This window comes from Panthera tigris, chromosome B1, assembly GCF_018350195.1.
Source record: "Panthera tigris isolate Pti1 chromosome B1, P.tigris_Pti1_mat1.1, whole genome shotgun sequence".
Taxonomy (NCBI): Eukaryota; Metazoa; Chordata; class Mammalia; order Carnivora; family Felidae; genus Panthera; species Panthera tigris.
In genome coordinates this window covers 21,411,755-21,423,757 of record NC_056663.1, presented here as the reverse complement: position 1 = coordinate 21,423,757, position 12,003 = coordinate 21,411,755, and the positions used below count along the sequence as shown (strand labels likewise).

The 12,003-nt window shown below is 36.0% G+C and overlaps 1 protein-coding gene across 3 annotated transcripts in view; it reads left to right on the top strand.

Moving 5' to 3' along the window:
• Positions 1 to 12,003, top strand: part of MICU3 (mitochondrial calcium uptake family member 3) — a 107,381-nt gene that overhangs the window by 75,349 nt on the left and 20,029 nt on the right. For all 3 annotated transcript variants that reach the window (XM_042983053.1, XM_042983052.1, XM_042983054.1), the window contains one exon: positions 10,040 to 10,135. In XM_042983053.1, coding sequence (XP_042838987.1) covers positions 10,040 to 10,135 — 96 coding nt within the window. The remainder of the gene's footprint in view (positions 1 to 10,039; positions 10,136 to 12,003) is intronic.

Genomic DNA, 12,003 nt, shown 5'->3' with positions numbered 1-12,003 from the left:
CATTTAGTTTCCCCAAGGATCCTTAAGTCATTTAGAAGGATCCTTCAGTAAACAAAGTCCCCCTGAGAGAAGCCCCTGAGTTCAGGGTTACTGACTCCGTCTCCTGCTGAAAGTGTTAGAGTTACAGTGTGCAAAGCAGGCGTGCGGTCTCCTGTGTCGGAGACTTAGCCAGAATTCCAAACTATAAAAATTAACTCTGTTCTAGCTTTGAACATACACTGGAGGATGATTCAACATAAAATAAACCCACGGTATCTTGCTTCAGTCACAAGGAATGGACCTAGAATGGGTTGGAGAACAACCCAAGTCCATGGGACCCTTCTGACTACTTGTTTTGACACCTTACAAGTGTTTTAAATTTTTACTACAAAGTTCACTACTTTTTCCATTAAATACAGTTTTCCATTTTCTTGAAAATTTTAATGTTCCTCTGTTAATCATTTCAAAGCTTTGTAAGAATATATAAAATGAAAATCTCACAGATTATTTTTTTTAAGTTTGTTTATTTATTTTGAAAGAGAGTGAGTGAGAGAGCGGAGAAGGGCCGAGAGAGAGAGAATCCCAAGCAGGCTCCACACTGTCAGCGCAGAGCCCTATGTGGGGCTAGAACTCATGAACTGTGAGAACATGACGTGAGCCAAAACCAAGAACCAGACACTTAAACAACTGAGCCACCTAGGCGCCTCCATTTTTTTTTAAGTTTATTTATTTAAAGAGAACGAGTGAGAGAGCGGGGGTGGGGGGGGGTGCAGACAGGTAAAGAGAGAGGAAAATCTCACAGATTATATGTACTGTGAAACTTAATAAATGTTAATACTTGTGACTTTATTACTTATTTTTCTAATCTCATGTGTCATTGAATGAGCCATTTTTCCAACTGTGGCATTTTATATTTTTCCTTTAAACTCAAATGATTTTCATATAGATGATTTTCAGAGTACTCTTGTCAAAAGGAAATAGATACTAACATAGCTCTAGTTTAAACTACACATACAAATTGCAATCACTCAGACATTAGTTGAATAATATTGAGAAGTAGATTTAAATTGTCTATTTCATTTTTATTATGCTTGTGTATTTAATAAGAAAGCAAATATATGATTTTCATCTTATTGTAATATTTTAAATTTTTTTATCACATATTTTAACTGAAAATATTTTTTCCATCTAATAATATAAAATACATATTTTAAAGTGGTGTAACTTGGTGTCATTTTTATCCAGTCTTATTAAATGGATTACATAACTTTTTAACTCCCTTAGGTCTTAGTTGGTTATATAAACTGACTTTTTTTCCCCTCTGATAGAGCAGTTTTTGCTCAGAAAGGTATGATTATTTTCGAAACAATGCAAGCAAACAAGGAAAATGTGTTTACAATTAGAAAAAAAGGTCAGTTGGCCTGAAAATTTATATCAAACATCATTAATGCATGTAGTGCACAAATGTATTAGTACGATGTTATAAATTTACTGGCAGTTATGTGCTAGTTTCCAAAATTGCACATCAGCTGGAATGCTAAAGTGCACAGTGTGAGTATAGTTCATGGAGCTGAATACCGCTGGAGATCCTACCTCAGGAAGAAGTTGCTTCAGGAAAGGTGCAGGGACCCTCCTAACTTTGCCTATAGAGAGATTCTGTGGCCTCTGTAAGAGCCTCTTACAAAATTCAGTCACCCTCACAGTAGATTCTGCCCGTGTTATGTCAGATTATTTCTTGCCATCCTATAAGGTTGAGCATACCCCTTTGTATCCAAGAAGATGGTTACCTTGTTGCCTTTTCTGTTGCAAACATCTGTGATTCTTTCCGCGTTTCTCATATATTCAGCTCTTGATTATCTGGCCACAGCAATGAACATAAATGTAAAAAACGAGAAAGAATAAATAGTGCAAAATCAAGTATAATTTACTTTGAAATACCCTATTTGATTTTTAAAAACTTTTTTAAAGATTGTTTTAATTACTCTGATTCCATTGTAGTCAGAAAATGCACCAGTTTTTATACAGTTTTTGACATGACTAAAACAATGTCTCTGTATTCTCCAATATGGGGTGCAGGGTTGTATTCCATGTAAGATCAAACATGTTAATATGTGTTTTAAACCTCTATCATTATTAATGTTTTTGTCAGCTTGCTCTGTCAATTATTATTTTAAATTATACATTACAGCGATAGACTTAATTTCTGCTTGTAGTTCTATTATTTTTAAATTTTATATATTTTGAAGCATTGTTACTGCCTCTCACAAGAATATAGATTTCTTACATCTTTTTAGTTAATTGAATTGTCTCTTTATATACTATCCCCAGATCTCTAGAAATGGTGGCTTTTTTTGCCTAAAAATCAATATGGTTGTCAAAATAAATATATCACCTCTAGTCTTATTAATATTTTGCATTATTTTCTATTTTTTTGAGCTTATTTATTTGTATTTTTGAGAGAGAAAGAGAGCACAAGCTGGGGAGGGGCAGAGAGAGAGAGAGAGAGAGAGAGAGGGAGAAACAAAATCTGAATCTGAAGCAGGCTCCAGACTCAGCTGTCAGCACAGAGCCCAACGTAGGGTTCGAATTCACAAACTGTGAGATCATGACCTGAGTCAAAGTCAGACGCTTAACTGACTGAGCCACCCTGGCGCCCCATATTTTGTTTTGTTTTCTGTTTTTTCCTGTAGTAATGATGAAGCTTTCCCTTAGTTTTAAAATATATTTTTTAGTTCAGGGATGCCTCAGTCATTTAAGCATCTGGCTCCTGATTTCGGCTCAGGTCATGATGTCACGGTTTGTGGGTTCAAGCCCCGCAGCGGGCTCTGTGCTGACAGCAAGGAACCTGCGTGTGATTCTGTCTCCCTCTCTCTCTGCCCCTCCCCCACTTGCTCTAACTCTCCCTCAAAATAAATAAAAACAAACTTAAAAAAATAATTTAAAAAATACAATATATTTTTTAGTTCAGAAACTTATGGCAAATAAAATGTAAATATAAAATAAATAATAATAATAAAAATATAACCCACAGATCAGTAAATAAAACATTGCCGTGCCCCCAAACACCCCTTCATAGGTCTTTCCTGTCACAATCCCTCCCCTTCCTCCGTAAGATAACCACAATCATGACTTTTATGTAAATCACTGCTTTGCCGTGTGGGTTTACCACCTAGTTAATGCACCCTCAACAACGTGGTTTAGTTTTACCCATTTTTGTGCCTCGTATGAATGGGATCATATTACAGGAGATTTTCTGTTTCTGCTTCTTTGACACGACACATTGTTGGTGTCATCTACACTGTTGCATCCAGTCCTAGTTCACTCCCTTTTGTTGCTGTAAGCAGCACTCCTCGAACATTTTTGTTCTCGGGATCCCTTTACGTTGTTGAAAATCATAGAGGACCCGAAAGAGCTTTGGTTTATGTTGGTTGTATCCATACTTGCCCTATTAGAAATTAACACCGAGAAGTTTAAAAGTATTTATTAATCCATTTAAAAATAATAAACATAAACATTTTTTTAAAGTAACTTTAAAAACGTAGTGAGGAGAGTGGTATTTCACATTCTTCGCAAACCTGTGTAGTGTCTGGTCTAATAGAAGACAGCTGGTTTCTCGTGGCTGCTTCTGCGTTCAGTCTGCTGCAGTCGCATTGTTTTGGCAACAAATGCTATCATTCGTTTCCCTTGAAGTGACAGGCGTGCTTGGTTCAAAAAAATGTCTGCCAGATACCAAGGTCTGATTAACTGTAGTTTTTCTACCCACTGTTCTTTCAAGCAAAAATGACAGTTCCTAAAAAAAGTGACCAGTTCACCTTGCAACACAAACCCTTGCACACATGCTTTTTCTCAAGACAACCGCTGTGCTGGAGAACACAGAAGTGTTTTATGCTCCTAGTTTCATCCCAGTGAATATTAAAGAGACGTGTGCTCACAGGTGAATTTAAAAAATTGTATTTTATAACTATTAATATGCAAGTGCAGCAGATACATTCACAGCAAATACATTCGTAAGTGAAGTTTTTTTCATGTGAGTATATGGAACCGAAGAATGTCATGACTTTGGTCTTTGGTGCCAGTGCTGCTCTTGTACTAAGGCAGCGAGCAAGCAGGTCTCCCCACCATTGCTTTGGCACCATCAGTCTACACAGCAGCGGAGACAAATAATGTCTCTACGATGCTTGTAAGAGGACGTATCTACTTTGTGTTTTGTCCAGCTTTTTCAGTTATTAATGAGAAGGTTGGCTGTCATTAATGGAAGCCTCGTACATCTTTTTCAGTCTCTCTCCTTACATTTTGATGTGTCTTTTTTATTTTAAGTTTATTTATTTTTGAGAGAGAGAGAGGGAGGGAGGGAGGGGCAGAGAGAGAGAGACAGAGAGAGAGAGCATCCCATGCAGGCTGTGCGCTGTAAGCATGGAGCCCAATGTGGGCCTCAAACTCAGAAACCGTAAGGTCATTGTCTGAGCCCAAGTCAAGAGTCAGATGCTTAACTGACTGACCCACCCAGGTGCCCCTGATATGTCTTTTTTAAAAGCATATATTTTATGTATTTTATTGGTTCTTTTTTATGTGGGGTGATAATTTGTGCTTTTGAAAATTTCAGTCAATTTACATTACTGGGATTATTAATTTATTTAGATTTATTTTAGCCATTCCATATACTCTTCTCCTTTCTTACCTTTCTTTTGAATTAACTAAGGTTAATTTTTCCTCTTTATTTTCCTCTATATTAGTTTAAAAGACATTCACTATATTTCCTCTATTTTCACTATTTTTCCTCTTTATTTTCCTATATTAGTTGAGAAGACATTCACTATATTTCCATAAATATCCATAAGTATACTTATGGTAATGAAGTCTTAGATATGCCATATCTTCACCTCTTCCCTAAAAAATAGTTTTAAAGTGCTTTGATATCTCCCATTCCCCTCCTGGCCTGGACACTTGAACTTGTACAAAGTTTGGTTTTTTGTCATTTTTTTAAATCCTTCAAATTAGGCTTCTGAAATATATACTGTCAGTGTTAGCTTAGAGTTACTTATATATCTGCCATTTATTAATCCCCTTTTTAATCTCATCCCCTCCTAAATCTCACAGTCTTAATCTCAGAAAGATTATCTTCAAGTGAGGGTCTCCCTGGAAATGTTTTTATTTTGCCCTTATTTTTTCCTAATTTTGTTGAGATATAATTGACATATAACACTGTATCAGTTTAATGTGTATGACATAATTGGATATATGTATACATTGCAAAGTGATTACCACAATAAGTTTAGTTGACCTCTGTCACTTCAGATTGTTACAAATTGTTTTCCTTGTACTGAGAACTACTCTCTTAGCAACTTCCATTATACAGTACAGTGTTATTAACTATAGTCACCATGTTGTACCTTACATCCCCAGGACTTATTTATCCTTATAACTAGAAGTTTATACCTTTTAACCATCTACACACACACACACACACACACACGTATATCTGTGCCCTTATTTGGAAAATAACCTTACTAGATCTGTTGTATAGGTTGACATTTATTCTCAGCAAATTACGGTATCATTCCAGTTTCCTGGCTTCTTTTATTGAAATTGAAAGGTCAGTTCCGAGTCTAATTATTAGTTTGTAGTTAATCTTGTTTTCCTTTCTAGCTACTTTTAAAATTCTGTTTGCCTTTTGTATTCTACGATTTGACTACAGTATACCTTTTTGCCTTTATTTAGCATGAAATGTATTGGGCTTCTCAAATACAGGGATTGTATTTTTTCATCAATTCTTGAATACTCACCGCCAGTATCTCTCTGGATATGGTCTCTTTCCCATTTTCTCTATTACTGGTTTCTGGAACTTTTATAGATACTAATGTTCTCTTCTATGTCTCTTAACTACTCCTTAATAATTTGTCATATTTTTTTTCTTTTCATGTTGCGTTCTGTATAACTTATTCACATTATATTCCAGTTCACTAATTTTCTCCTTAGGTATGTATAATATAAGTTTCAGTGGTTCCATCTTTAATGTCCAGAGGTTTTATTTGGTTCTTTTTTCTGATCAGCCAATTCATTTTCAGTAGTCTGTTCTTACTGGAAAGTCCTTTCAAATACAGCTTTATATTCTTTAAACTTACTAAACTTATTTTGTATTCCATACCTAATAATTTCAATATCTGAAGTCTGCAGGTTTTGTTCTATGGTTTGTTGTTTCTGCTGGGTCTCACTCACGGTGGTTTATGTTCTTTTGTGTTTAGTAATTTTGTATTTTGAGTACAGATTTGTTGGAATGTGTCTGTGGAGATTCTTTAAGGACTGGGTTAGGTGTGTGTTTTTTCCAGGAGGGCGTGTGTGTGTATTTGTATGTGTGTGGGTGCGGCTGTGGGTTATTCTGTGATACACTGGAGAGAACTGCAGTCCTATGTAACTTTATTTTTTTAAGTTTATTTATTTTTGAGAGAGAGAGAGAGTGAGAGAGCACAGGAGGGCAGAGAGAGAGGGAGAGAGAATCCCAAGCAGGTTGCACACTGTCAGTGTAGAGCCCTATGCGGGGCTCGAATTCCTAAACCGTGAGATCATGACCTGACCTGACATCAAGAGTCAGCCGCTTAACTGACTGAGCCACCCGGGTGCCCCAGTCCTATGTAACTTTAAATTATAATTCTTGGATAATAGTTTTTCAGGCCATAGTTGTCATAGTGGCCCAGATTATTTTTTATTTGTTTGCTTTTATTTTTCTATGTATGTTTTTGAGTATCACTAACAGTAAAGACAATTTACTGTCTGATTCCATGGGCTGCTGCTTTGTCTTTGTTTTTCCAGTTTGCCTAATCTCTAAGTATAACCTTTCTCAGATCCTAACTGTATATAGGTATTTGCCTATCTGCATGTGGACAACTTTAGGGAGCCATTATTCTGCTTACCACAATGGTATGTTCCCTTCTTGAAATCAGTCGTCTTTTTTACTAAATTGTTTTCTCTTCCTTCTGTCTTTCCTTTTCCCTTCTTTTATTTATTTATTTCCTTCCGCCCTTCCTTCCATCCTTCCTTTTTTTCCTTCTGTCTTAGCCAATTCGTGTTGCTATAACAAAATACCTTAAACCGAGTGGCTTATAAAGAACAAACATTTCTCACAATTCTGGAAGCTGGGAAGTTTAAGATGATGTTGCTGACAGATTCAGTGTGGTAGCTGATGAGGGCCTACTTCATGGTTCATACATAGCACTTTCTCACTGGATCCTCAAGTGGTGGAAGGAGGCTAATGAACTCTCTCAGACCTCTTTTATAAGAGCACTAATCCCATTCATGAAGGCTCTGTCCTAGTGACCTAATCACCTCCCAGAGGCCCCACTTCCTCCTAATACTATCACCTTGGGAGTTAGTATTTCAACATAGGAATTTTCAGGCCTTTGCTCCTTCCTTCCTTCTATCCTTTGTATCATTAATGTCATGGAATGCCTTCAGTAGGATGCTACTTTGGCTCATCCAAAAAGACAGAGGAAATTCTTGACCAAACTTCAAAGTTTAAGGAAGTTCTAATAACAGGCTCTAAATTAAGCAAGAAAAAAAAAAAAAAAATCAGTCTTAAAAAGTATAGTACATGTGGGATATCATTTTGCCTTTGCCATTCATTTTTGAAGTTCTTCTGAACTATGTCTTCTGTTACCTCTTTTAATAATTTCTACACCTAACAACATTCTAGTAAGGAGGCCTAAAGCTCATATAGTAATGAGACACTGAGAAGACTTCAAGAAGTCTTTGCAAATTTTCCCACATTTACATATCAGAGCATCATGATATCTATTTAAGAACCATCACAATGCTTAGTGAGTTATATTTGGGCATTTCCCCTCTCAGTATTTTCTTAGTCTGCATTGCATATATTCTGGTTTTGTATTTGCTTTGCCTTTCTTGCTATTAAAATCTAGGCTGATTTTCATTGCTACTTTAAACTTGTTTTAAATATTGTGTTATATTTTTCTGATATTAAAGTTTTCTACTAGTTTTGCATGTTCTGAAAATCTACCCTCGATTTCATCCCCCAAATTAATCCCTGAGTCATTATCAAAAATTAAATCCTGTCTCCTGAACATACACACCTATGACTGTGCCAAGAAAATCACTGATGTATTAGCTTTTACCCCCTCAGTACAAGGAATGACATATTAATATGAGGAATGACAATAATTGCTGTAAGAATATTGTCCCTTTCCCCAGAAACTCTATAATCTAAAAGCCTATGGATAAAACAACATATATTGGCAGTTACAGCAATTCAGTTATATATTCTATCATAATTTAATCTTTGGAGCTAAATGTTGAGTGTGAAAGCTTTCTACAGGAGGGACCATTAAGCTGTTATGTTCTAAGTAAGATATTTTTATTGAAAAATATATTATCCTGATAGATAAATATACATTCTTAAAATATTTTAAAATATGGGTAGCAAAAAGAGGAAAATAAAACATATCCCAATCTCATCATTCAGAGATCATCAGTATGTTTGAATACATTTACGTCTTTTCTATGCTCAGAAAATGTAGAGATCCACATCAGTATAGTCTATCAAACTAATTGTATCCCTTAATATGTTATGAACGTCCTTCTGATGTCATCAGTGTTGGTGTGTGTGCCTGTGTGTGTGCATGTGCGTGAGTGGCGATGGTGACCAGTGTTGGAAGGAGAGAGGCATGGCTTCACAAAGTGAATCATTCCTGTTACCCTCCAAATAACAGGGTAGTAAGCCTTATTTTCTAGTTTGATAGGTTTAACAATCCCTTTCTTTACCATAACCTTCTCAGTTACAATAAAAAAGTGTATCCATGTTGAAAATATTAAGATAATCTTTGCAGAGTACCTAATCTAGCTAACATTTACTGAGGTTCTACCATACTTATATAAAGACACGGACTTTGTTCTAAATTCAGCTGATTTTACTCACTTGGCTTATAATTGCTTAGTTACATTTTATTTTGTTACTAGAGGGGGTGATGAGCAGATCCTCTGGTATATTGCTGCATTTACACGGATGGTAATAAGTACCTCTATGTTTATATAAGTGATTTCTGCTAAATTATACATTATTATTAACATCTAAGATTCTATTAAAATATGAGCAGTAAGCAGTGTTTTTTTCCAATTAATAATAATGAAGTAGAGTTTAGTGTGTTGAAATAATTCCCAAATGCATTATGATTTTATTAATGGCACCAGACTTAAAAATTAACACACACAAAAATAAAAATCATCAGCCGCTCGTAAGTACACCAAGCAGCATTTTCTTCTCACAATAACCAGAATACCAAGCCTGAGCACCTGTGAAATCTTCCCTGATAAACCGTGCCAGAAACTGCGTGTAATTATGTTTGTTTACAGAGACCCAAGTTAAGCTTGTAGTTCTGCATTTTCATATGAAGATTAGACTGCATTTCTTACCGTTGGTATCCATCGCCTTCTTCAGTCTAGCCAGTACTGAGATAGAAGATTAGGAAGTCCCTCATCTATTCACAATAGACACAGCTACCAAATCCCTGAGTAACTTCAGGTGGTTTAACGTAAACTGGCATATTTATTCTGTATATGTTTTAGATTAGTTTCAGCTTTGTTCCTCTAAATATGAATGTGGTCATTTGACTCTTTGATGCACTGACACAATGTACACTAGCCAACAATAACTGATTTTTAAATTAAGTATCATTTTTATAGATCGCTACAAAATTACCAAAATATTCTCCAAATGAATTCACATAAGGTGTGAATAAAATGCTTATTTCACACTTTCTTAGAAGTTACGCATGTTTCGGTAGGCAGCATGGGGGAGGGCCGAGGAATGCGATTCTTTTTGACAAAGCCACATTGTACGTGGAAATAGTGGTTATATACCATTACACCTTTGAAAAAATACCCCGGGTTTACCAGCAATGTAATATAATACTGTTGTGCGCAGCAGAAAACAAAACAGGTAAGTTAATGTGTTTTCTTTTCAAGGTTGGCTAGAAGAGACTTAAAGTGTATAAATTATCATTCTTTGTGACTGTTCTTTAGATTTCAGATGTACTTCTTAAAACTTCTACAGGTACTTAAGACAGATGCTGAGGAACTGGTCTCCAGAAGCTATTGGGATACACTGAGACGTAATACAAGCCAAGCACTCTTTTCAGACCTCGCAGAGGTACAATTAAACCTCAAGCAGGACGTTGTACTATTTGCCGTTTTGTAAATCTGGTCTTCATTTCATTTCAGAGTTACAATGATGAAACCAGCAATAATTTTATATTTTCCCTTTTGTCCAGTAAAGCAATAATTCCCGTGTCCGAACGGTATGTTCGAATATGTCTTCTGTGCTGGCAGTGGCTGCAAAGCCACCTATAGTGGTCTATATTAAATCAACTTGTGACTTTCCAACTTAATTAAAAAGAAATACTGCTATTTTTAACTTAAGGCTCACTTTCAGGAAATTTGAAAGTACTATTTTATTGTTTCACTGAATCTTTTAACCTTATAATTTGCAATGTTACATGAAGGCTGAAACTTTTAACTTGGTAAAAGATAGCTAATGCTTTAGCGTATGGTAGATTTCAATATTAAATTTCCTAATATTAGCGTGTAGCTTACAAAGGGGGATAGAGGAGGTATGCTAGGAGAAGTCAGTCAAGGAAGGGAGGGATATTTTAACTTGACACTGTTCAGGATTGCCAGTGCATGGAAAATTAAAAAACGGACTGACGATTATTCATTATTGTTCTTGAATTCTCTAGAGACATGTACCTTATTGCTGCACTCAGGTGGGGTGCACCCACCACCGACTCATTATGCTGCTGTTATTAGGGATTTTTCATTTGTTTTGTTTTGTTAGCGATTTGTCATTTTTAAAGATGGGCTATGTCTTTTACATTAAACACTATTTTATATTTTCTATTAATTTTTAAGAACTTTATTAGAAATGGCTGTCAGTCTTACCACAAAGAACTTTTCAGTAAATACTGAGATACATTTTTCATTATTTTTCTCTTTAAAGTTAGCTTCTCATTTCTTTTTCTAACTTTGACTTTTTTTTTTACATTTTTTTAATGTTTATTTATTAAACAGAGAGAGTGAGACAGAGTGTGAGTTGGGGAGGGACAGAGAGGGAGGGAGACACAGAATCTGAAGCAGGTTCCACACTCTGAGTTGTCAGCACAGAGCCCAACATGGGGCTTGAACTCAAGGACTGCGAGATCATGACCTGAGCCAAAGTCGGACGCCCAACCGACTGAGCCACCCAGGCAGCCCTAAACTTTGACTTAAAAAGTACACCTAAAAATCTGAAGACGTGAACAGGAATCCAGGTGTCACTTCTGTTACCCATATACAGTGTCTCTGTTGGCACCCCTAGGCTAGGCAAACACTTGGCAATGTTAGTTTTGTCAATTGTGCTCAATTTTAAAATACAAAAACATAAATAAAGCATTTTTCCCTTTCTCCAATTTACCTCTGATATGTAAATATGATGTAATTATAACCAGTAATTAACCCTTTAAAATTACCTTTTAATTTGAACCATTTTTAAGGCATAAAGTGGTAATTGATGTTCCATTTACAGGTATGTTAGAAGTACTTACTTCTGTAATCATTTGTGCAGGCATGTGGTAGTAAATGCCTGAAATAAGAGCAACTGGGGACATGAGCCCTGGAGTCCCTACAGCCCAACTGGGACCTAGCTTCAAACTAACAGTCGTGTCCCTGCTCTCTTTCCATCGGAGACTGTCCACCTCTCAGCCTCCAGCCTGTCTTTAATCTAAGAAATTCCCACAGGTGGACACAATCTGCTAATTCGATGTTGAATTTAATCCAGATCTGGGGAGGTTTAATATCAGAAGACCAGTCAGCTCTTACATATACTCAAAGATTAATATGTATGCATAAGACCTTTTGAAGATGTTTTTCACTCGTCAGAGGTGTGCTGGAGCTAGATTTTATGGCTTCCTAGAGCTAATTCTGCACATCTCTTCCCAATTCAACATTCCATGACATCCTGTTGGTCCTTGAAAGTGGCCATGA